Source organism: Corvus hawaiiensis, chromosome Z (assembly GCF_020740725.1).
Source record: "Corvus hawaiiensis isolate bCorHaw1 chromosome Z, bCorHaw1.pri.cur, whole genome shotgun sequence".
In the NCBI taxonomy this organism is placed as follows: domain Eukaryota; kingdom Metazoa; phylum Chordata; class Aves; order Passeriformes; family Corvidae; genus Corvus; species Corvus hawaiiensis.
In genome coordinates, this window is record NC_063255.1 from 26,303,191 (window position 1) to 26,329,188 (window position 25,998).

Below are 25,998 nucleotides of genomic sequence, written 5' to 3' on the forward strand. Positions count from 1 at the left end.
TTGCACTGTGTATGGCATTGGCTATTCCAGCTATTACCTGACTAACCTGACACGTGAGTAGAGGTTTTCTCTGGGTGTAACCTAACCTGGCTTGTGTAGGTCTTTCCTGCTCTTTCTTTCTTGGTAACTGAGTTGATTTTGAAACAAACAGACCATTAGGATGCCACTGCTTTGGTAAAGCTCCTGTCAACACGTTCAGCTGAAAAGAGGGTGTCTGTAGCCAGGGAGGTGCGGGCAGCATTTGAAAGGGAAGGTGCAGGGGTTCCCTTCCCTCCAAGGGAGAGTCTGTGGCAGCAGAGTCTGTCATTTCCTCAGTGTGCTGGGTCAAGCAGGACAACTTTGAAAAGGCAGACTGGGAGGTGTTCTCAGAAGGCCTTCAAAGAACTCTGCAGTTCTGCCTGGAATTCAGAGAAAGCTTCTTTTTTTCTAAATTTTGTCATTAAAGGATTTTACTGTCTAACTCGACCCTTTACTGAGTGCTAAAATAGTGATTCTTTTTGCAATGAAGTGCAACCTCCAAAACAGTGAGTGTCTGCTCCTGAACCCCAGAGCTGCTCCTGGGCTGTTTCACAGTAGAACTATGACATCTCAGGGGGGTTTGGGGGAAGATTTTCTGGGCAAATTTTTTCAGTAACATAATGGGAATTAGTGCATGCAACTTATATGTTAAAAAAAAAGACTTGAAGGAGAGGATAAAAAAGGCTGCTTTAGCTGTTAGGCAGAAAAGAAGCATTGAGAGTTAAAGAATGACTTGCATTTTCTTGATCAAGTTTATATTCATTCACTGGCAAAATAAGCACAACCAAGAATATAGCCCTGCTCTGTTGCTGGCTGTGAGGAAGAAATGTGTCTGCTGGAGGGATGTTGTGAAAGGAAAATACTCTCTGTTTGGGTGGACTTGTTCTGCGGGATTCACCAGCACAGGCAGTATTTTCACAGAATTTGGGTCATTTTCCCTTGCCCACTGCAGGTCACCTGATCCGTGTATTCGTAGGTGCTGATCCTGAGGTGAGTGAGAAAGGAACCTTTGATGTTCCTGGCGTTTAAGAATTGTGGAGCAATCTGTGAGCTTGGCTTGTGGCAGTAGAGTGTAGAGGGCCAGCTGGGTGGGCTGAAAGAAAATGCATTTCCGAGTCTGCAGCAGCAGTAGCAAAGGCATCGCTGTGGAATACCTGCTTTTGCATTTCAGAGCTGTGGAAGAAGTAAAAGCCCGGTTTTGCAGAGAGAACGTTGCTTGCTGAGAGTAGCCAGGGTGGAATATCTAGTTCAGAGCAATATGCAGTACTGTTGAATTAGCCCATTTTACTTTAGTTGGAGGCACTTGGAATGCCATTGCTATCCAAGGTTATGATTGCTCCTTAGCAGAGCTGGTTGTAGAGCTGAAGAGAGATAAGGTTAGAAATGATAGGTAACTGCCTGTCCCTCATGCTACAACCTGTCCACAGAGCACAGAACCAACTGCAGGCTCTCCTCTGGCTCCCTCTGCTCCTGGAGAAGAGGCTGAAAAGGAGCAAAATGTCCTGAACTCTCCAGCCGTGGTCAGACGCGAACCTGAACGTCGTGAGCCAGTAAGTGCCAGTTCTGGTTGGTGCTGTCTTTAGAGGAAATGAGAGCTGCAAGTTTCTGAGCGGCCAGCACTTGCTGGTGGTGGCCGAGGATGCTGAGTGCTGGAGTCGTGCCAGGACCTAGGGATTCCCCCCAGCCAGTGAGAGCTGGAACATGGCCTTTGACCTGTCAAGTTTAGGCCCCAGCTTGCTGGGATTCCAAGAGGGGCAAACGTGAATCATGAAGGCTCCCCTGTCCCCAGAGGAGGGAGTGGTCAAAGGACACCGCTCTCAGCCTTGCCAGACACGTAGGGGACACGGTGGCCTGGAGAGACGTGTCCCACTCCACAGGCTGGCCAGGTAGCTGCTGGCACAAAAGCTGTTGATGTGAGCACACAAGTTCTTTGGGGTGGTTTGTCGACATGAGCTTCTTGGGTGGGCCTACCTGGGAGTATTTCAGAGACGCACTGGGGACGGGGAGCTGCTGCTTGAAGTCAGGGACTTTGATGCCTTTGTTGCCAGGTTGTTCTTTCGCCTCTTCAGGCAGAGCAGTCAGGAGCAGAGCTGACAGGGGCTCTGAGTGCGCCTGTGGTTTTGCTTGTGATAAGCTGCAAAGAGATGGTTGTGTTGTCCATGGACCTGTGTGAGGCCACTGTTCTCCCGTGTGGCAAAAGAAACAAAGTGCGCAGTTGGGAACCCTTCTTCCGTGGCAGAAGTCAGAGGCTGCCATGTTTCTGCAGCTACTTTCTGTTGTGAAGTCTGCTTTTAAAACTCCATTTGAAAACTCCATTTGAAAACTCCATTAAAGCCTAGAGTTGGGCAAAGCTGTAGCTCTGAAGCACGTGACACTTTCGTCTTTTTGTTTGTTGGTTTGTTGGTTTGCTAGGAGGTGAAGCCCTGTATTTTCTTTCTCGGCAAGCAAAGGTGCTTTTGCTCAACCTTTCCTGCTCTTTTCCTCCAGCACTGGACGAGATTCTGCTAGAACTGTAGTTTGCAAGAGGGCGGTTCTGGAAGATGAAGTATTTTTGCATGAGAACACATAGTTTGAGGCAGGGATGTTGGTGCAGAAGGAGCTGTTCTGGTGGCCGGCCAGCCAGTAGTGCCTTGCATATCACTTTCAGGTTATCAGCCCCTGTTCATTTTCGCATCCCAGGGGATCAGAATGTGTTGTATTTCAGGTATGGGATTTTTCAGCAGGAAATCAACGCCCTTGCATTCTGGCTGGTCTTCAGAGATCAGAGGGGCTGGGATGGGCTTCATTTCTGATTGCAGCCCCTTTAACATTGTCAGTCTGGTTGAGTCCAAGAGAAGAACTTGCCCCAGTTCAGATGCACAAAGAGTGCAGTTCCCAGTGCAGTGCCCTGGGTCTGATCGCATTCCTTAAGGACCTTACTGCTCCAGGTTCTCCAAGAGTGAGGTTTATTGAGGCAACAGGAGAGCAAGTTCAGGATTGCCGCTGATCAGGGCACTGCCTACCGAGTGTTGTTGTGTGTAGTGATGGAAAGTATAGGAAAAGTGAGATGATAACAGTGAGATAGATCTATCTATCTATCTGTCTATCTAAATGAAACTCCCTGGCTCTGCTCCAAGGCAATTGGAGGTGCAAACTCACCTAAAGACATCCTTTCAGGAGAGGAGGAGAGACATGTTCCATCGATCGATCCCGAGCAGGCAGAGATGTTTCCCCCTCCAGAGATGGTTGTTTCTTCCCCTCAGAGGTGTTTTCCTCCCCCTGTTTATCCTTTAAAGTTTGGTCTGTCCTATGGGTGTGGAACAATCCCAGCCTCTTGTTGGGGTTTGGTGACTCTGGTCAAACATGCATTACAGGACACATGGTTTCCTTCATTGGCATCCTGAAGGGTGTCTAAGTTAATTTGTTAATAGGGCCTTATGAGGGTCTCTGTTACTGCCGGTCAGAATTCTCAGTTGACAAAAAAGGGAGGACAATAAACACCTTGGTCCTCCTCCATATACTGAGGTGGCCATAGAGGCCCTCTGACCTCCATTGGAGGGTCTTTGTGCGCATCCTCATCTCCTGAATAATCCAGGATCTGTAACAAGAGTGTAGATGTCAGAAAGGCAGGAATGGCAGTGCAGGCCTGAAGAGAACATGAACTCCAGAAGTGTCTCTCACAAGGAGCAAGCTCACACAGGAAGCCACCTGCAGAGCCAGGGTGGGGCTGTGGGACAGGGCTGGGTGTCAGTCACTTCTAAAAAACAAACAGGACACGGCAGAAGAGGAGCGAGGTCCTCAGCAGAGCCTTGAGAAATGCCCCACGTTCCCTGTCAGATGCCTAAGAGTCTGTTGGAGCTTCAGTCCCAGATGGACCCTGATTGTATTGCCAATGTCACTTTGGAATCTGTGCCTCCCCATGGGCAGAGAAGGACCCAGGAGAGCAGCAGCACATTGCTTTGGGAATGTGTGAGCCCATCAGTCTTTGAGTCCTTCCCCACAAATGTTTTATGGGAAGTTGAAACCCATCTTCTCTTGCTTTCTGTGCAGCTCCTTCTAGAGAAAGAGCATGAGCAGATTGCTCTATCAGAGTTGCCATGCCAGACTTGGGGAGAGCTGTTCCCAGCCCGAGAGCAGCTGGAGCAGCTCAGGCAGCAGGTGGAAGAGCCACAAGAGAATGGCCAGGTGAGCCTGACTAGCCAGGTGAAAGAGTGAAGGGCAGGAACGGGGACATAAAACGGAGCTCTTGGGACTGAGGAGGCCAGGAGTCCCACAGGCACTGAAAGCACAGAGCCTTGTCATCTGCAGAGACCAGCCCTGGGACGGGAGGGTTCCAATGGAAGCAGAGCTGGGTAGGGAAGCAGAAGGGAGTGGCTGAATGAATGTGATTTTGAGGCCAAAAGAGGAAAAAGCTGAGCCTGATGGCAGCTCCCAGTCACTTGCTCTGCATTTGTGTGTACAGAACATCAAGGCAGAGCCACAAGCAGAGCTGCCCGAAGCCCAGAGTGACATCAAGGCAGCGAAGAGGGGGAACAAGGAAGACATCGGAATCATCCAAGAGAAGAATCTCCATCAGCAGAGGGGCGATCTACAAGACCAGGTGAGTGTAAGAGTGGAAGCCACTCCACTCATGAAATATCCTCTCTCTTGTTTTTTACAGAACTTCAACAAACAGCTGCAGGCAGAGCTGCAGGCAACTGAGACTAGGTTAAGAGCAAGGGAGAAGAGACTGGATGGAAAAACAAAAGTAGCCTGAGAGAAACTGAATGTCCTCCTTCAGGAGCAAGAGGCTCTAGAAAAGCAAGTGAGTGAAGCAGAGATAGCCGCTGCAGTCACCAAACTGGTGGTTTCTGCCCTTCCTACCTTTCCTCTGCAGAGCAGCAGGCGGGCTGGGTGATGTCTCTGAGTGCCATCCTGCTGTGGTCTCTATCACAGCCACTCTGAAGGACACGTCCTGGGCTGCTGAATCTCAGCTGCTGCCCTGGATGCAGCCGACAGCATCTTCCTAAGGGCTTGCATTTGAAATGTGATCTGGTGGCAATTTCTGCCAGCCACCTTTCTGACACAAACTCATTTCTTCTCCCAGATCTACACAAGCTCTGTCATGCAACATGCTGCTGCAGCAGCATTGTTTAATGATGTCTCCAGTCCCCAACCTGAGAAGTGGAGCCTGATCAGCTCTTTTAGGTCCAGTGTGGCTGCAGCTGCTCAGAAACAGGAGATTGAGGAGAAGTATCTGGAGCTACTGAGTACGTCTTGCATATTTCTTGTGTGAGGGACAGTGTATTGTGTGCATGTGTCAGCATAGCTGTGCCAAATGTTCCTCCGCAGTTTGGTGTCACAGGGACATTTAGGACTCCTCACAGGAACTGCTGTGCTGCGAGGCAGCGAGGGAGTGCTCTGGATGTTCCTGCTGCCTCTGAGCACAGCTCGGACTGCATTGGGGTTTTTTTCATTTGTTTTTGGAAGTTTTCTTGGGTCTGGTTTTTCTTTTTGTGGAGTTGTTTTTTTCTTTTCCTCCATCCCAGAGGAGCTCTCCTTCCACAGGTGTCTTACTGGTGTCATGGACTATTACAAATACCACTACTACATCTACAGTTGGTTTTTATGACAATGCAACATTTTTGTCAGTGAGAACTCCTTTGAAAGAACATCAAATGACAGCACAAATAGAGAGCAAGAGGTGTTTTCCATGTACCCGCAAAGAAAAAGCAGATACTTTTATAACAATCTCTATTTAATATCCTAGTTTCATGCTTATAAGGATGTGTCCAAGAGACACATTGATGTGGTGTGGTCAGGTAAAACTGCACTGCTCTCAGGAGTGAGCCTCCAGCCCATCCACTGTCTATTCCTCAGATCCGTGGCACTTTTTCATTCCTGATTCCCAATCATTCCCGTGACTGTTAGAATGCTACCCGTTGGCCCGACCCCTGCACAGCTCACTCTCTAGGAAAACACATGAAGCCCTTTGTGATTCTGCAGCAACAACCCATTTAATCTGCTTCCTGCCCATAACAGCTGCCAGTGCTGTGCTCTCAGGTAAGACCTGGTGGGGCTGAGAACAGAGCCCAGTTGACTCTGTGTCTACCATCACCTGTTGGGACAAAAAGGGCATTGATGTGCACCTCAGTGTGTCTGATCTCAAAGTCAATCCTCTTGTGTCCTGAAAGGGGGCAAGAGCTTGTAACGGGGCTCAGTCTGGCTGTGGCTTCTGGCCAGTGATTGTCAGTGCTCATCCTTGGGCCTTCCCAGCCTTGCTGTGGTACCTGCCCTGCCCCTGACGGCCGGTGCGACTGCAGAGGCTGGAGCCTTCCTTAGCTGAGAGAGTCCTGCTGCTGCCCAGCCGCTGCAGCACGGAACTGCCGGGAGGCAGCAGCCCCTCGTCTGGGCCGGCTTCTGCATCGCACGGCCTGGACTCACGAGAGGCTCAGCATCTCCTCTGGGCAGCTGTCCGTGCCACACCGGCGCCTGAGGAGCACTGCTGTCCCTGCTGCCCATGGCCGCTGTGCCGAGCTGGGAAGACGGGGACGTGTGCGGAGCTGAGAGGGCGAGTCCGATGCGAGCGACTGATCCGCGCAGTCAGGGTGAAGACAAGCAGTGTGGTTCTTCACATGGGGCACGGGCAAGGGCATCTTTGAACTCAGCCTGCCCATAAAGGCTGAGCATCCTGATGCTGAAAGCCCCGTTGGTATTGGTCACAACATGAGCTGCTCTGGTTTACAAAGAGAAAGGCGTACTTTTGGCAAACTGCGAAAGGTGCCCTCCTCTCCTGGGAATGCATCTCTCTGTGCTTTGTTTCCTCTCAAGAGATCTCTTCAGAGGACTGTAGAAAATCAGTCTCAGTGCTGGCCATCTGTGCTGCAGAGCTGCCTGGCTTGTTGCTGTTGCTGTTGTGGTTCTTGTCGCTGTTGTTGTTGTTACCCAGATGACCACAAAAGGCTCAGAGCCCCAGACAGTGGGGCTGCCTTTTGTATCTCCTGGAAATTGGCATCTCTGCTTTAAAGTGAGCATCTTGCACTTTGTTTCCCTCAGGGAAAATGATGAGCATGGAAAATCCGGTGATGAAATACACTGAACTGGAAAATATCGGCAGCGGGTGAGTCCAACCGCAGTTCCTTCTACAAAACCATGGGCCGGGTGTTCTGCTGGTGGAATATCTACCAAGTGTGAAGTCAGGCAAGCTGCAAACATGTTCAGACACTGGGGTTAGATTGGCCCATCCCTCAGTGCTGGTCAGAATTTGTAAGTGTGGTCAGAAGGCATTGTCAGAGACATCTCCATGCTGCCACGGTCTTGCCTGCAGCAAGGAACAGGAGCTGGAAGATCTCCTGTCTCTCAAGTGTGGGACAGCTGTGTGTTAATTTCCTTAGCATTTTTGTATGTCTCAAAATCATATGGCCACACTAATGAAAGGAGAAGAATCTTGCTTGCCTGAAAGAGCAGCCTACCCCCTGGTAGCTGTCAGATAACAGTTCTCAGGAACAGTTCTTTCCAAGAGTTTGCTGAAGGAAATACTCGGTGGTCAGGATTAGAACCACACAGTTTAGAAACTGAAACTCAAGATGAAAGAATAAGCTCTCTTTTTGAGCTGAGGCACTAAAGCCCAAAGCTTCAGGAACAGGCCCAGTGCCCATGCACTTGAGAGGAAAATGCATCATGTGCCCTCTGGCAGACCCCTCATGCCTCCTGCAGGTTTTAGGCACTTACAGCAGAGATCTCCTGTCCGGGCTGGCTTTCACTCCAAGATCTAAACGGCTTCTCCTTTCTTTGCTGCTGTTTTGTTTCTAGGGGTTTCGGAAGTGTTTGTAGAGCATTCGACAATGCCACAGGAGGAGAGGTAAATGTCAACAGTCCCTGCAGATTCTGCAGCTCTTGAGGGCTTTCCCCTCTGGTGTGAGTTGTGGCTGGAGCTTTGGGTCACCGGGAGAGCTGTGCTGCAAAGGCACAAGAAGCACAGACTGGTGCCAGCCTGCAAAATACATTTGGGACAGTCTTTGTCCTTCTCAGCTGCCAGAAGGAAGGCAAGGAGAGCAGTGGTTCCTTTTGGAGAAGGAAGTGCTCACTCGCTCTCAGTGGCTAGAACAAAGGTGGTGCCTTAGAGCATCTCACTGCTTTTTTGTGGCTACAGCTTCAGAGTCCTGAATTCTCATTTCTGGCTGCCAGCAAATACATCTGAATCTTACTGGTAGTTCCTTAGCAACCTGCAGTGCTGCACTTGGGAACTGCACGTAGGGAGGGATCTGCAAGATGTCCCTAAAAGCCCTAAGCCCTGCTTATAGCCCAGGATGTAGCCATAGAGTAGCAAGGCTTGGATTACTTCTCTGGATCCCAGGCAGAGCAGCAGAGAGTGTGGGCAGAGCTTTGTGGGTGGTAGCTGAGACACCATTGATACCAAGTGGACAAGGCAAAACGTCAGTGGCCATGTGTCCTGTTTCTGGCCCCAAGGGAGCGGAGACATGGGCTGTTGGAATGTCAGTTCCTAATTACTCCAGTGTCTAATCACAAGGCACTTTGGCACAGCTTGGCTGTGTCATTCCAAAATCACTCGCTCCATGTGCATTGTGGTCTCGTGCCACCAACTTCTCAGGTACTGATTGTCATTGTCATTGTCATTTTAGGTGGCCATAAAGAAAATTAATCTCCAAGGACTGACCAGCAAGGAACTAACTGTCAATGAACTCATGGTCATGAAGATGAATAGGAATCCCAACCTGGTCAACTATTTAGACAGGTGAGTGGTCGTGGTCTTATCCCATGAATGTTTGTTTACCTACTGCAAGCATGAGAGGTCAAAAGCCCACTTTGGTCTGTGGCAGAAAATAGAGCCATTAATTACTGATCAATTATTATTTCTCTACTCATCTCCAATGGATGGGAAGAGAGTGCATTTTGTCTGCATTAGTCTTCCCTGGCACACATAGTTTGAAAATTCTTCAAAAGCCTGGACCAGCGCTATCTTACTAAGTCAATACCCTCCAAGTTCACTGCCACCACGTTGTCTTGGGGCTTGATTTTTCTCAAGAGTCTTAAATGCTGATGAACCATCCGAGAGAGGATTTCCCTTGGATTGCTGCCCCTCTTTTCCATTGCTGTGCATGCCAGGAAGACTAGGTGCTTTTTTTCCATAAAAAACACACAGCTGTGTGTGACAGCTTTTTATCTGGGCTGTTAGTAAACTGCGTTTTTCACTTGCTGGCCATCTAAGACATCTCCTTTTTCACAGCTGTGCCTTTCTCCTTGACACAGCACAGACTGCAATCACTGCACAGCCTAGAGGGAACGTCTATTCCTTTGAGTCTGTCCTCGTTTCAAAGGGACCTGGAAACAAGAATCAATCGTTGTCTGTTCCAAACAGTAGCGTAGCCATGCACGTTCGTTTCCATGGCCTTGTTTCCTTCTTTCAGCTACCTTGTGGACGATGAACTCTGGCTGGTGATGGAGTACATGGATGGAGGCAGTCTGAGTGATGTCATCAATGAGATGTACATATCTGAAGATGAGATGGCCGCCGTCAGTCGGGAGGTCAGGGATCCCACCTGTGCTTCCGAGGGCTTGGGCAGGATTGTCTGGGAAACAGGGGCTGAGAACTGGAGTGGTTCCATGTGCCAAACTTTGCTTCTGTGTGGCTGCTATGCTATGGGGAAGCAGGTGAACTGCGTGGCAGTGTGCCTGCACTCACTGTACTCTGTTCTTGTACTCTTATCTCCTGCTGTTGCATTCTCACTCTGTCTCTTGTATTTGTATTTACTGTTCTCCACCCTGCCTCTCTGAATGTTTGCCTGGAGCCTGCGCATTCCTTGCCTGTGAAAGCAAAGGTGCTGGTGGCAGAATTTGAAACTAATGATAAAAGGGACTCATTTCTCAGAGTCCTCAGCTGAAAAGGATAGTAGTGCACCCAAAATGCTGTTTGCTTCTGAAAGGTGAGTCATGTGATACTTCCAAGTCTGTGCTGAGGCCAGCAATAAAACCTTTGCCATGCAGCCTCCCACCCAAAAGTGACCCACTTCACAGCAAAGGGAGGGACTCTTTCTTTCTTGGCAACCCCTTGTTTGTCCTCTGGATGAAGAAAGCACATCCACTGCAGCAGCAGTCATTCTGGCTGGTTTGCAGAGGACAGTCTAGAACAGCAATTCCCGTTGGCTCTCTCAAAAGCTGATGTGCCTTCCCTTAGAAAGGTAGTGTTGGAGCAGCAAGCTCTTCCTCTCAATGGCACTGTGTTCTGCCATTACACTCTATTCCCCTGGAAAGGGAATATTTTAGAGCTGTTTCCTTTCTTGTGTGCTCAAATCACACCACTAATTTTTATCCTCCTGTCTCTGTTTTCTCTCTCAGTGCCTGCAAGGACTGGATTTTCTTCACTCAAACCATGTCATCCATCGAGATGTGAAGAGCTGCAACATCCTTCTCAGAACTGACGGCTCTGTCAAGCTGGGTTGGTATATTCTTGGCCAGGCACAGCGTTCCGGGGATGTGGGGTTTGGGGCTGCTTTTGAGTGACTGCCAGTTCCCCCAAAGTGGTGCTGGTGGCAGTGCAGGGACCCCTGCAGCGAGCTGAAGGCACAGTTGCAACATGCACAGAGGTATGGCGAGGAAAAAGCAGTCCAGAGTGGCACTGGTTTGGGTCTGTGTGTGTCCCTTCCAGAGGGAGGGAGCTACAATCTAAAGGTTCCAGGGAATAAAAGCCACTTCTGGGGGCAGCATTAAAAGATGTGGGGATTTTTGGAAGCAGCCACTTCCATATTTCCTTGGCTAAAGTCCTGAGGAAACAGAGCAGGGACGGATTTCCAGGAGATTCAACAGCGCATTCGCAGACTTACAGTGGGGAGTTCTTTTGCTTGGTTTCCTAATTGTACAGAATTTTTTTGTTCTCCTCAGCTGATTTTGGCCTCTCTGCTCAGCTCACCGCTGAGCAGAATCAAAGGAGCTCAGTGGTCGGGACGTCTTGGTGGATGGCGCCTGAGGTTGTGACAGGTCAACCATATGGCCCCAAAGTGGACATATGGTCTCTTGGAATGGTGGGAATCGAAATGGTGGAACGAGAAGTTCCTCACTGTAATGAAAGTCCTATCTCGGTAAGGAGCAAATACTCACTGATCCCTCTGTCTTTTTCACCTATCCTGTGTTCTGTCCTCCATCAGACAAAATCCCATTGCCATCTGCTGGCACTGCTTCCACCAAGGTCCCCTTCTAAAAATGGCCCTGCAGCACATCAGCATCTGCTGTAGTTTTGGTTGCATCAGTGGGGGTACTCAGGCCTTACCTGAGTGCAAACACTCTCCATTCTCAGGCAACACTTTTCTTTGGGTTTTAAGTTGTTCCAGCACGTCTGTCTGTGTAGATGTCTCTAATAACACAAAACACACATCTCAGAGCTGGTGTTACATTTCCAGAAAAGAAGGAAAGAAACCCAAACCAACACAGTCTCTAAAACAGTGGTTTTCTAGAGAAGAACTGCACTCCCTGTACAGTTTCTTGTCACTTGCCTAAAACCTGGGCATGAGGGTGTAAAGGCCACGTAGTGTCTTCTGCTTCTTGTGCAGTGTTGCTGAAACACTTAGTGACCACATTTCTGTCATAGCCCAAGCCACGTTCTCTACGTGACCAAGCTGGAGCCTGGTGACATGGAGAGCCTGCCAAAACCTCCCATTTCTTACCTGGCACTTTCTGGGATGGGCACATCATTAATGCATTGACTTGAGTATCCAGAGGAGCAGAGGGTTACCATAGGGATGGCATTTCTCCTTCTGCTGATTTGACCATGAAAAGTTTTTCATTTGCCACATCAGAGAAGCTGGAACTTGCAGACTGCTGCGAGACAGAGCTGCAGGTGGCTCCTGTGTGCCCAAACAGGCATTTTCATCCCAGCATGTTTCTGCGTGCATCTTAATGTGTCTGTGTTGAACGTGAGGTTGCAAATGTTTCTTTCCTTACCTGAGCAATAACTCCCTTTTATATAATAATACTTGAAAACAGTTAGAGCAAAGTCCCTCTTCCAAATAGTCTGTCAAGCTGGTGTGAATCTTCAGAGAAGCAAAACGTGCTTTTCCTGATGTAGTTGCTAGGTAACTAGGTCAGCCAATCAAATCAGCTGCCAAGGCAAGATCCACTGGATGCTGGAAAAGCTGTGGCTGCTTTGGGGTTTGGGTTTTTTGTTGGTATAGGAAAGTCATCTCTGCCTCTCTGCCAGGGCACAAACTGCCACTGCAGAGTTGAGCTTAAACAACGGGCTCTGGGAGAGCATTTACAGACTTGAAACTGATGCCTGGAGTGGCTACCTAAAAACAGAGACTAAACAAGAATAAGAGAATAAAAATAGGTATTTATTTGAACGGCCTTCAAAGATACACCCTGGGCAGTCAAAAGGCTACATCCAAGATGGACTCTGGGTCATGAGTTCTTCACAGTTTTGTAAGTTTGGTCCATTTCCATATCAGGGTTAATTCTCCAATTATGACCCCAGTTAATGATGTAATTACCCCAAGTTTGCCCCTCTTCAGAGGCTTTCAGTTTACACATTTTGGGCCCTGGGACAATGGAAGTGTCCTTGGAGAGCAAACCTAGAGAGGCTTTGTTATATCTAACTAGCGCGAGAGAACAGTAGCTAACAGGCCACACGAAACTTCAGAGCTACACACTAGGCAGTACAGGACTTGAAAAATAGAAAAATTAAAACCTAAAGCATCAAAAGAAGCAGGTGGAGTCTTGTGTTTCCTTTTTCTCCAGGCTGAACTCCTGTTAGCCACAGGAGGTACCCCACAGCTGTGGCAGCCCAAGCTATTCTCGGCTTCGCTGCGTGACTTCCTGAGCTGCTGCCTGCAGACAAACGAGGAGTGGCGCTGGTCTGCCAAGGAGCTCCTGCAGGTAAAATGCAAAGGGGCTGCAGGTCAAACAGTGTCCGAGGATGGGCTCCTCCTCCACTGAAGCCCAAGGCATCAGATGAGTCCCCTTCCTCCTCATCTCCACTCTTGGTGCTTTTCAAATGAAAATGGTGAGGAATCCTGGGCTGGGCTGGCAGGGACCTGTAAAGGCCATCTGATCCATGTGGCCGGCAATGAGCAGGGATATCTTGAAAGAGATCAGGTTGCTCAGAGCCCCTTCCCACCTGACCTGGAATGTTTCCAGGGATGGGACACCTACCAGTTCTCAGGACAACCTGTGCCACTGTTGCAACACACACCTTAGACCTACTCGGATTAGATCCCCTTTTCATTTAAAAATATTACCCCTGCCTTTGAAGCACTGAGCTTGGAAAATCATGGTTCATTGTTCTTGGTTGGTTTTTTTTCCTTTGGGCAGCATCCATTTGTAACATCAGCCAAGCCTGCATCCAGCCTGGTGCCACTGATCCTGTCACTGAAGAAGTGGAAGGAGGAGGAGAAAAGATTGGAGTGGCAATCCATCCATTCAGGACTATTTTCTCCATGACCAGTTTAGATTAGGATTGTAGAGTACAATTGTAGAGTATGATTGTAGAGTAGGATTCTAAATAAATAAAGTTTCTGAAACCCCAACTCATCTGTAAGATTCCTTATTTCTCACCCTGTGATTAAGCTCAACTTTTCCTTCTGAATTGTCAGTTGTTCCTTAAAGGTGGAAAGTGACACTTATGGCTTCTTTGGTGTGGTTTGTAAGTGGGGCAGGCTCTTCTTCATTCATCCTCTCCAGACCACACTGCCTTTGGAATACGGCACACTGGCCGGTTTTTGTCCAGCCATTGTGCTTGTAGTTGAGGCAGAAAGGGCAATGGCATTTGCAGGCAAAACCAGAGGAGGAGTGCTGCAGCCAAGACATCCTGTGCAGATGCAGGCGTTCAGCTGTGACTCGAGAGCATTGGGGTTCCTGCCACTTGGATTTGTATCCCTAGGTGCAATCTCTTTGGCTCGGGGAGAGTCTTGCTCAGCTGAGAAAGCAGAAAGGTCAGCGAGGGTGCTCTGAAAGGTCTCGTCTGATGCAGAGCTGTCGGCGACCGTGAGGTGAGAGCGGCCCGGCCTTGCCCAGGCCGGAGCCCCAGCAGAGCCCTGGCAGAGCCCAGAGCAGCCTGAGGCTCGGCAGAGGCAGGCTGGCAGGAGGCCCTTGTAGCTGCAAGAGGCAGCAGCCTGGCACTGGGTGCCTCTTCCAGGGAGCGGGCACATCCTCCCATCTCAGAGCCAAAGCGGCAGCTGGCTGCTCCCGAGGGAAGCGTAGCCGTGCTGGGCACAGCGCAGACTGGTGCCATTGGCCGTCTGGAGGTGGCACAGGAGGGAGAAAGGCAAAAGGCAGCCGAGGGCTGGTGCCCCGGCTGAGGATTGCTACTCTTCTGCCGGCTGCCCTGTAACTCCTGGGAAAGGTTAGCAGTGTGTGCAGCAGCCTGGGCACAGCGGGAGGGAGCCGGGCTGCTCCGCAGGCTCGAGCACAGGGCAGCGTCCTTCAGGCACGGCAGTTCTGCCAGGGGCACCGAGGCCAACGGGAGGCAGCGACAGATCTGCAGGAGCCAGTGCCTCACACAGCTCTGGGAGGAAGCGCCCGCAATCCCGGAGTTCTGCACTGAGTCAGAGCAAAGGTGTGAAATGCAGAGCGTTCTGCAGAAATATTCGGGGCCACCAGGCCAGCCTGCTTTGTGCTCTCCGGTGCACGGCAAGCACGGCACCATGCAGCTCTGAGTTGCTGGCAGAGAGGGAATTGGGGATGTTCCCGAGGCTTGTGCTTGTGTAGTGAGCTGATTTAGAAAGGAGCAGAATAAATTTAATTGGCAATCTATGTTTTCTTTATTCCTGTCTGAAAGACAGACGCATCGTGTCTTCATTTAGCAAAAACACAGCCTTTTTTTACTGTATTTTAGGACAACAACTTAGGCAAGACCTTCAAAACAGCAACTGAAGCAACTCCCATGCAGTGAGCAAAAAAATCCAACCCCCCCACATCTTTCTGCTGTAGATCTTGATGTTTTGGTCCTGCAAAGGTCTTGCAAAGGGCTAAGCAGCCTTTAAGGTGTGAAGAGCCTTCTTGTCTTGCCAGCAGGCATGAAGGTTGCTTGGGCTGTTCTGGAATCAGGCCATGAGCTTGTTTGCCTTTGACTTCCCGTTTTGTTGCAGCCCCTCTGTGGCAAATGTCCATAACCCTGTGAGCTTACCGAGCCTTGCTCACTCTGTCCGTCTGTACTGGTTTTGCTCAGCCTGGTTTTTGGTAGCAGGAGGGCCACAGAGGTGGCTCCTGGTAGAAGCTCCTGGAAGTTTCCACCATGTTCAGCAGAGCCAATCTCTGATGGCTCTGAAAGATAGACATGCTGCTGGCCAAAACTGGGTCAATGACAGAGGTGGGTAAAACCTCTGTGATAACATCTTTAAGAAGAAAATCAAAACAAAGTCACGGGGTTTTTGCTTCTAGTAAGAGAAGAGAATGAAGTGAGAACACGTGAGGGAAACAACATGGCAACACCAGGGTCAGTGAAGAAGGAGGGGCAGGAGGTGCTCCAGGAGCCAGAGCCGAGATTCCTCTGCAGGCTGTGGTGCAGACCATGGTGAAGCAGCTGTGCCCCTGCAGCCCACGGGTCCATGGAGGATGTAGAGATCCACCCACAGCCCGTGGGGGAGGTGCCCACGCTGGAGCAGGTGGGTGCCTGGAGGAGGCTGTGATCCAGCGGGAGACCCGGTGCAGAGAGAGGGCCCTGCTTCCAGGCGGGAGCAGCCTGGCCTTGGAGGACTGCACCCTGTGGAAGAGTGACCCACGCTGCAGCAGTTTTGGGAGGACTGCTGCTCATGAGGGTGGACCCACGTCAGAGAGGTTCGTGGAGAACTGTCTCCCATGGGAGAGACCCCACAGCCTCCCAGGGGAAGGACTCCTCTCCCGGAGAAGTAGAAGAAAATCGTGGTGATGAACTGACCAAACCCCCATGCCCTGTCTCCCTGCGCTGTCAGGGGGAAGGAGGGAGGGGCTGAGGTGTTTTAAGGGCTTATTTTACTTCTCATTATCTTCCTCTGATTCTGTTACCAAAAAATTCACTTTGTAACTTTAAGTTAAGCCTGTTTTGCCCTTGAAGTGTTTCTCCTGGTCCTTATCTCACTCATGAAGAGTTCATTCATTTTTTTTTCCTTCCACAAGGAAAGAAAGGGCTTCTGCATTCTGTGGCTGGGAGAGCGGGAGCCGAGAAAGCACCCTGCTTGCTTGTTCAGCCATTTTTTGGGCTTTTTCCCTCCGGAGAGTTGAACTTTGTTTTTCCAGGAATTTTGGATTTTTTCCCTTTTTCTGATGGACTGCTTCAATATCAGAACACATTGGGAGGACCTTCCACCGAGCACAGAGGGCCTGGTCCTGGGCCAAGTCGCAGCTCCAAGGAAGAGGGAGACCAAAGGGAGGACTCTAACATTTCCCAGGTTTTTCTCTACAGCGAGAGATTTTTATTATTTAGCAGTATTATCCTTTTCCCCTGTGTTTGTTAGATAAATAGTTTTTTTCTTTCACTTTCCTTCAAGGAAAAAGTTTCTTTTTTTTCCCCGAACCTGGTGGGAGAGGGGTGGTTTATAACCAGCCTTCTCTCAGAGGATATATTTCTTCTCTCAGAGGATATATTTCTAAATTTGGCCAAACCGGCACAAAATTTAGTGGCAGCCGTGGCAGGGGAGGGTGAGCGAGCGACCCTCATGGGCGCCGGCATCAGGTCAGTGTCAAACCACGACACCATCCCAGTGCCCCTCCCCTCCCTTCCCCTCCCCTCCCCGGGTCCTTCTCTCTCTTTCAAGTCCTCCCCCTTCTCTCGGGCTCTCCCAGGGCTCTCCCAGCATCTCTCCTCTCTCCCAGTCACTCCTCCCTCTCCCAGGTCTCTCTCCCCTCTCCTGGGATGTCCGACCGTTCCTGGACCCCCTCCGGCCCCTCGCAGCCCGTCCCCCGCCGCCTCGCCCGGGCCGCGCCGGGGCCGCGCTCGGAGCCCAGCGGGGTCGGGCCGGGGCCGCCGGGGCCGGGTCAGCTCCGCCCCGTGGAGGAGCCGCGACACCGCCCCGGCAGCGGCCCCGCGCAGGCGGAGCGGCCCCGGCTGCGCCCAGGCTGTGCCTGGCGAGGGGCTGCGGGATGTGGGAGCTCGTCGGGGCTCGCTCAGGACAGTAAGAGCTCCGAGCTGTGCTCGCTTTGTACCTTCAAGGCTGGCGGATGCCTTGCAGTGAAGCTGGAGTGCCCGCGGGATTCCGGTCGCTCCTTGTCCTCAGCTCAGCAGGAAGATGGTTCTAAGTGCGAGTGAAAGGGATGTGTGCGCATCCAGGAGAGGGAGAGAGTGTGTGTGTGTGTGTGTGTGTTTGTGTGTGTGTTTGTGTGTCTGTCTGTCTGTCTGTGTCTGTGTGTCGGAGCTTGATGTGCTCACCCTGGCGGTAACTTCTTGGATAGCATGAGTGTGAGCCTGGCTTTACCTGGGCTTTTAAGTAAGAAAACTTGGAGACATTTTTCTGTGCAGTCCCTAGAAAACAAAGCTAAATTTTCTGTGGTGGTTCTGTCGTATTTTGATTCATCTCTGATGTACTCGTGGGTTTATTTGCTGCTGGAGCAGTTGCTGAATATGAATCATTTTGAGTAATGTGCTAGAAGAAAATAATACTGAGAGGTTGAGCATCTTATGTTCACAAATAGTAGTGGCTTTCCAAAATGTTGTTTGGATTAATTAATTCTATCCTTTGTATTATTAGTTTAGTTTTGTTTGGGGGCTTTTCTTTCCCAATGGTTTATGAATAGCTGGCATAGGGTTTTGAAGAGGAGACTGCTGATGAGGCTGACAGCTGGTCTGGAGGCCTCACAGAATCAGACCTGAAATCGGTCAGAACTTACCCATGAGAATTTTACAGTGGAAGTTTTGCAGCTTCAGTGAAACCCACAGAGAAGGCCAAGAAGATAATCAATGAGAGAAGATGTTCTGGACACAAGGAGATGTTCTTGTTATGGGACGTTAAAGAATGTACAAGGAAGAACTTGCAGATCATATGTAACAACTATACCTTTGCTTGTATAGCTAATTGTTTTACTGCCTGAATGGTCATTGTTTGTTAGACAGCCTTGTCATTGTTTGCTAAGCAGCCAATCTCAATAGGCCACAGCCACTGTGAAGAGGTATAAGAATAGCAGTAGAGAAAATAAAAACTCTTATGACTTTGGATTACAAGAAGTGTGTGCTGTTATGTCCGTCTCGACAAAGCCACAGATTGCCCATTGTGGTACTTTAAAATAGAAAAAGGTTCCATGAAATAATGGAAGCTGGAGTTTTTCTTACAGTACTGTAAAAATGTATTTAGTGGTGTAGTCAGTCACTTCAGTGTACAAATATTCAATAATATATTGTCACTGTTGGGGCGGTCACAACACACACAGACAGTGCCTCTTTCAAGGGCCAAAAAGCCGTTTATTAAACAAAGCAGCCTATTTCATACACCTTTTGTATGTTATCACTCGTGTTACATATTCATTGGCTGCTAAACTACTACAATAGACTCATTGGCTATTATTAACTGCAATATACTACCATTGGCTACCTATAGCATAAGCATTCAAGCATTCAGAAAAATAACAGGAGCAGATATGTTGCTGGTTTTCTCCTTCTGTTGTTTCACGTTCATGCTTCTGTTGATACTACATTTTCATGAGTAAAAGCTGATTGTTTTTCTTCTCATGGACTTTTCTCACAGTCCTTCTCTAGCCAAAGTAACAGGCCTGAGCCATAATTTCACACAGGCAACAAGGCCTTCATTTTATAAGGTTTTACTTAAATGCCACAATATATCATTAAGAAAGAACTATTGTAGGTATATAGACAACCTATTATTAAAAAGATTTTCTGTGTCCTGAAGTTGGTGCATCAAGGATCTCTATTTATTGCTTGCTTTTAATTATTACTGTTTCCAGTTTGGGGTTGCTCTTTTATCATTGTTTTATTTCAATCTCAACATTTGAGTAAAATCTGCCTGCAGTGATCTTGTCCTTATGTTTTAGGCTGTAGTAGATCTGAGTCACTGCCTGTCGCTGTTATCCCCAGAGACACAGCAAAAATCACGACGTAAGTCCAGGTCAGATGATATGGCCAAAGTGACCTCGTTTAATCACCCATACCTTTTATAGCATGGTTCGCAAAAGAGAAATTACATGATTGGCCTATTGACCCACCATCTCTCAAGGTGATAGGTTGAGCAGTAAGACACCCATTTCCAAATATTATTCTTAGAGAAGGAAAATAATTTTCCCGGTTCTCATAACAACCTGCAGGTATAGAAATGGTTTACATTCTCTCAAACTGTTGTCCATCCAGTTCACATGAGAACGAAAGCTTTCACAGAGAAGCTGTGAGAAGCTGGATTTCTCTAACTGCCGTCTCACGAGAAAGAAAAGTTTCACAGGAAAATTCCTCTGCCAGCCCTTGCTAGCATCCACAACTGCCATCAGGATTGAATTGTTCTTGTCAATGTGTTGTCGTAGCCCAACCCCCCAATGGGCTGGGTATCTATCAACCAATGCCATCCACTGGCTGGATTTCCCTGCATAAGATAGTGGGTCTGAGGGTGGATCCTTGGGCGGGACTGAGGTCTGAAGTTACACCCCACTAGGCGGCACCCTGGTTCAATTCCTCCCCCTGTTCTAAAAGGTTCTTCCCTATTCCGTTGATCATTGGCTTCTTGTTGTAACTCCTGCCTCCCGGTTCCCCCTATTGGTCCTTGTTGAATTGTATCCACCCCATCGCTTGCACCTCACTGGTTGTTTCCCTCTCCCCGCCTTGTTCCATCCCACTATAAAATGTCATGCACAGCCTTATTTGAGGCTCTTCCTTGGTCCCTGGCTTCCTGCAAATAAACCTGCTGGAACTCATACCAAGAGCCCCTCCTGCCTTCTTTGTCTCTGGGTTGATTCGAGCCCACTCCATCGGCTCCCCGACATGCTTCCTCTAAGGAGGAGCCAGCACGCGCATCCATCTCACGCTATTCCTGCACCAAAGATGTCCGGCGAGGACGTTGCGGAAGTGATGCTGCGTCCCCTCTGTCCGAGAGCACGCCAAAGCTCGTGCTGATGAGCTCAGCTAGCGTCATGAATGGTGGTGTGAAAATGCTTAAGGGCAGTCTCTGGCACAAAGAGCTGCATTGCTTGCTGCTTTAAATCCCATACTTAAATAGTTGATGTGGATCTGTGCAAATGCCATCCTATCACAATCCAGATAAAATATAGCACTGGTTTACAGATGAACGCTGTGAAAAACAAACTTGAGATGTGTTTCAAGAGATGCTTGTAAACAAGAGATTTGTAGTCTGTATTTTGACAAGATCTGTGGAGTTTTTTGGGAAGTGGGTAAACTGGATTCACCAGTTCTGCTGGTAAATCATAGGCATCCTTTGCAGGCCATCAGTGTGGCGTGAGCTTGCTGGATCAGCATCTGCCTCAGATGCAATGGTCATTTAGTTACTGGCATTTGGTAGCAGTTTTCCCCATGTCACATTAAAATATCCCATGGACAAGGTTCTACATTGAGGCTGAGGCATGGGAGATGGGGGTTAGGCCCAAAATCTTTGCAGTGTTTCATTTTCTGTTCTAAGTCAGAACTTGGTTCTGTGCACTTGAAACAAACTTTTTAAGAAACAGCCTCTAACCAGTCTGGCTGTAAACAATTCCTTCTCCAATCCACTGCCCCGTATGCAATACGATCTGCATTGTCACTGTAAACCGTGAATATTCTGCTTTAATGTCAGTAAAGTCAGCAACAAGAAGAAAACCACTACAGTTCTCAGAAAGGTTCGTATATGTATCTGAATATCTTATTTCTGGCCCTTCTAAGGTATATAGTCATTCATGGGATTACAGGTTAAACCCAACAAGCCGACACCTTAATATTGAGTGTGAAATACATAGGAATGTTAATTTATGATGCTGTTCTGCCTTTACAGGGTGCGCTTCTAAACCAATTACATTTCCCTTTCTGAATAAAGTTTTTTTTGTTGGTGATGGCAGCATTGATTAAGTTAATGTCTGGTGAATTAATTCATTTTAAGAAATTAACATTCATATATGATGTATATCCTAATCTAGATTAAGAACAGTGGACTGTCCTTTGCTTTTTAAGATAGTCTTTTTGGTGAAATGTACCCCCATTTGACTTGTGGAGCTTGGTTGGAGCTGGTTCAAAGGTATATACTCATTTTCCCAGCAAGGCTGGCCTTTAATGCTGAAATTTGTCCTCAGCAAAAAGGTAACCAAATGAGGACTGAAGGCAGGAAAACCACAGAAAAAGCGAAGAAAGGTGTTTTGAGTGAGTCAAGAGGGAGAACAACCATGTGTGAGGCACCAATCAGCTCGCTAAAAGGGCTTTTGAAAGGGGTTACACTAGTTCTTGTACTCAGGCTTAAATGCATGGGAGAAATAACAACAAGATATTCTCAAGAGGTCTGTTACTATCCGGTTTAAACTCAGAAAAGCAAAGCAAGCTAAGTCTCTGAGCATAAACCGGAAAGACCTTAGAAGGTTCTAAATATTCCCAGAAATGAGATTAAAACCAAACAAGATTAAATATTGTTGCAAAAAAATGGATGTATTTTATTTAATAGTAGAGAGGCAAAGAGAAGGAAAGAGAAAAGAAAGAAAGAAATAGGAAAAGAAGTGTGTGAGGGGGTTGGGGGACAGGGAGAGGTGACAGGGGTTAGGTGGAAGCAGATCACCCATCCAAGGGTCCCAACGATGTCTCGTTGCTCCCCTCCATCTGGTCTTCCGGTGGTGAGGGTCCCCCATCGCTGCCGTGGTCACATGGCCACACGCCACCACACCACATGCCAAAGAGTACAGAATCCTATGGATTAATATACACTTTGGGCCAGGTGGGAACGCCCACGTGTCTCCCCTTTCAGGGCCTGGTTTGACACTGTCCCTTGCAACACTGAGGGTCTGTTGCATCATCTCTGGTGCTCTGGTGCAGGGTCTGGGGACCCCTTTGAGGGGGGCCCCTGTGATGGGCCATGTCACCCCCTTCTGCTGTGGATAAGCTTCTGACCAGAGGCTTTTCCAAGATACCCAAAGCCTCTCCTCCCCCGCCCTTTGGTTCGAGGGTCTCTGCAAGCCTGGCAGCTGATAGCCCTGGGGCTGTGGTCTCCATCTTGGAGGTGTTAAGCTTGTGCTTTGTGAATGTCCCCAGCCCTGACACTTTATCTTATCTTCATCAGGGAGCGGTGTAAGGCCTCACTCAGGGCCCCATTCAGGGTGCAGTAGTCTTTTTTTGCAGCTTTTGTAATACAGTTTTAAAAGAAAATTACATTTAAAAAAGAAAATGTGTAAGTCATAAACTACAATATTTCAGTCTCTGACAAGGTCCAAACAACTTTACTGGCAAACTTTAGAAAATCAGGGATCTTTGGCAAAACGTGTACAACATCCAATCAACATAAAACACTTCTCAGAGCATTAACTTGACCCATTCAATTTAGCAAACTTTAAACCCTGTCTTAGGTTACAATGTAAGATGTAACTAAAAGTATGTATTTTATGATCATTTTCATAAACTGTTAAAACCAGGTGGGGCAGTGTTCTTTATCTCTTCCATGATGCATCCCTGATAACTCCTTCTGAGAATATCTTCTGCTAATGGGCCATCCACCTTACTGCATGACTCATAAAACTACATCATCCCATTGTACGTAGCCATTGTCTCCTTGGAGCAATGCCAGCACTACAAGGATGACTTCAGTGCAGAGTATGAGGAATACTGGCATTTACATACTCAGATAGACAAGATCCAAACAAATTTCAGACAGTATTATGAACAATGGAAGTCCCTGGCTGCAGGCTCTGAAGCCTATCAGGTAAAGAAGGACAAAACGGTGAATGTGGTGATGCGATACCTTTATTGTATTTTTATATAAGTTTTCTGTACTCCAATGGTTCATCCCTACCTTCCCCACTCCTATTCCCAGTTGGTTTGCCCCAGACCCAAGCCGCTCCCCCGGTGCTCCCTACATGGTTGTTCTCCTCCCCTTGTTCTAGCTCTTTCCCTATCAATCACCCAAACCCCTCCTGTTGTTCCTGAAGGTCCAGTGTCCATCACCTGAAACCTCCCAATTTACCCTTATATGGTCCCCATCAATCCCCCGAGACCCTACCCCTCTAGATACCTCCCCCTTTGGAAATCCCCTAAACCTCCAGGCCCCCTTGGGGCATGTGATCCCTTTCCCTCCTCCGCTTGAGGCTATTGGCCCAAGGAAATGTCTATCCTTGTCCATATCCCTCCCCTAGAGATTTCTATTGGTCCCCAGTTAAGCCATCCCCATTGTAACACCTCCCTTTATAAGAGGTTCCCTGGAGCTGTTCGAGGCTTGTCCCCTGTGAGTTGCCTCCTATAAAGTTGGCTTACCTCCTGTGGTAAGGCTCCTTGCTACTTTTTATCCTTTCCCTCGTCCGGACTGCTGACAGCCACTGTGCCTGGAGCTTCAGCTCCCCTGGGCAGAGCTGAACTCCTGAGGAGCAGCTTTAAAGCCAAGAGCCTCCAGCTGCTCCCCACTCCTGTCGCACACCGCAGGAGCCTAGCCTGGGCAGTGGTCAGTGGCGGTCATGGCGACAGGTGAAGACTGTCCTTCATCACAGCAGTGTCTTGGATTCCCTGGTATGGCTACCAGTGAGACAAAGGGAAACTGTGGACTTGGCATATATGCTCAGACAGTTCTTGGGCTGGGTGCGATTTTTGCAAGACCCTGCCCAAGAAACCCTGCTTGAGGGTTGAACAAACAGTGAGGTGAGAGGTGTCCCAGGCAGAGTCTTAGAGCAGAGGCTTAATTGCAGATCTTGGGTGATGCCGGGAGTTGGGGATTTCTTTTTGCAAACCTGCCAGAAGAGTGGTGGCTGACAGAGAAGGAAATCTCTAGAGTCAACCTGAGTGTATTTTTAGTGGTTTACATATGTTTGCATTTTATGGTGGTAATGAAATGTTCTTTATGGTTTTTTTTCTTGAAGATGCTGCTTCATCGCATCCTAGCAGATTATCAGCAGATACAACAGGTATGTGTGAGACCAGACCTGCAGGGTGTGGTAACTGCTGAGTCTGCTGCAAGGGTTTTTTAAAGCAAAGGACGTCAGCTTCTAAACTCTGCAGAAATGTTTGCATATCCTAATTTTCTTTTTATTTCTCCTTCACAGGGTAGCCCCAGCTACTCTGAGATGAGGAGCAGGTGCCAGTACTTCCACAAAAAGCTGTCACATAGTCAGAGCCGAATATCTGAATTTGATAAGCAGTAGGTGGAGTCCTGGCACCAGCCATCTGCTTCAGCCTATGAAAACCTATGAACTCCGGATGTTTTATTTCAAATAGAAGATTAGTTATTGTAGGAATTTTTAAGTTAGTAAGGAGCAGTAAGTTCTCTTAGCATTGAGCAGTAGATTATTTGTTAAAAATGTAGGATTAGTTCATTGGAGTTTAAAGAAGTTAGTGTTGAACTTTAAGACTAAAGAATTTTCACTATTGTTAAGTCCTTCTGTCTTTGTCATTTATATCATATTTGGAGTGGCTTTCTTCTGGTCAATTCATTTCTTCAAGACTTAGGTTATTTGGCTGTTGTCAAGGCGGACATAAAAGCCACACTAGTCGTAATTCATAGTCGAGAAAGTTAGAAAGATTTTTTATTTTCTCTACTGCTATTCTTATACCTCTTCACAAAGGCTGTGGCCTAATTAAGATTGGCTGCTTAACAAACGATGACAAGGTTGTCTAACAAACAATGACCATTCAAGCAGTAAAATATAGATTCAGGATATACAGATTCTTTGCAGCTTACTGATCTGAGAAGCTGGCTACGTGAGAATGGGCACATAGACCCTTGCAGCTAGCTGAGCAAGGTCTCATAAGACAATGCTCCACACATCCTGTGTAACAACTGAAGTTACAGAATATTACATGTATCTTGCTCAGTAACTGAACCACCATTGAGTCTTATTGCTGAACTATGGGTTTATTTGCAGAGCCAGCAAGGTTAGGTTTTGGCAGCAAAACAATGGACATCTGTGGTTAGAAGGCCAGGGAAAAAGGCAGAACTGCTGACCACGAAAGGGGGTCTAAGGAGGGGTTTAGAATCAGCTTAGTCGACGTGAACCACTTAGAATGCGCCGTTACGAATATGCATGAGCCTATTATTGTTAGTATATAAGGAGTTCTGGTACAATCAATAAATCGGATTCCTGCTGATCACTCATATTGAGCGTCTGGGTTTCCCCTCTATCGCGACAGTAAAACAATCAGCTATACAAGCAAAAGAATAGTTTGTACATATTATCCACACATTCTTTCTTGTACACTCTCAATGTCCCATAGCAAGAACATCCTTCCTTTGTGTCCGGAACATCTTCTCTCATTGATTATCTTCTTGGCCCTCTCTGTGGATTTTACTAAAGCTGCAGAGTTTCACTGTAGTATTCTCCCAGGAAAATTCTGACTGGTTTCAGGTGTGATTCTGTGAGATAGTCAGTCCAGCTGTCAGTCTCATCAGGTCCCCCTTTTCTTTGTATTACAAAGGCAGTGTTTCTTGACTTTTGCAGGGCCCTTTGCAAAAAAGACAATAAACATGGCACAGTGAGCAGGATGCAAAAAATTACCAATAGGATCAGGCATCCAATTTTAAGCAGATTTTTGACCCATCCTGCAATTTGCTAATTGCCAAACAAACTATTGACCCAATCAGATTCTGATTCTTCACGCAATTTTGGCACGCTTGTTTGTAATTCCTTGATGTGGGCATGAATAGATTTTGAATGATCAGACAAATTTATAGAACACATTCCATCAAAATCTTCACATCCATGTCCATGTGCTAATAACAAAAAATCAATGGCAGCTCTATTTTGCAGTGTAGCATGCCTTACTGAACCAACATCTGATAATAATCCAGCTAAAGCAAATGAAGTAGCGTTAGTTTGCCGAGCTAAGCAACATCCTAACTTGTTTAACAGTCCCAATGGTTTAGCAGCTGCTACTTGGTGAGAAAGGAAGGAAACAGCCCATCGAGTACCTGATGGCCAAAATTTAGTGTTGTCATTGCAATC

The 25,998-nt window shown here is 47.9% G+C and overlaps 2 protein-coding genes and 1 long non-coding RNA gene across 3 annotated transcripts in view; 2 read left to right on the forward strand and 1 right to left on the reverse strand.

Annotated features, from left to right (window-relative positions):
• LOC125319489 (ketosamine-3-kinase-like) overlaps positions 1-17,876 on the reverse strand; it is a 53,313-nt gene extending 35,437 nt beyond the window's left edge. Inside the window, exon 1 of the mRNA XM_048290717.1 lies at positions 17,104-17,876. The gene's annotated coding sequence lies outside the window, so the exon portion shown is untranslated. The remainder of the gene's footprint in view (positions 1-17,103) is intronic.
• Positions 1,529-4,524, forward strand: LOC125319506. Its single transcript, XR_007200774.1, has 3 exons — positions 1,529-1,568; positions 4,048-4,182; positions 4,460-4,524. It is a non-coding gene; the product is annotated as an uncharacterized LOC125319506 (long non-coding RNA).
• On the forward strand, positions 7,028-11,549 carry LOC125320249 (serine/threonine-protein kinase PAK 3-like). Its single transcript, XM_048292384.1, has 7 exons — positions 7,028-7,096; positions 7,789-7,837; positions 8,619-8,731; positions 9,405-9,522; positions 10,333-10,432; positions 10,876-11,072; positions 11,541-11,549. Exons 1-7 carry the CDS (start codon positions 7,038-7,040, stop codon positions 11,547-11,549), a joined length of 645 nt encoding a protein of 214 aa, XP_048148341.1. The 5' UTR covers positions 7,028-7,037.
• Positions 17,877-25,998: the final 8,122 nt, after the last annotated feature.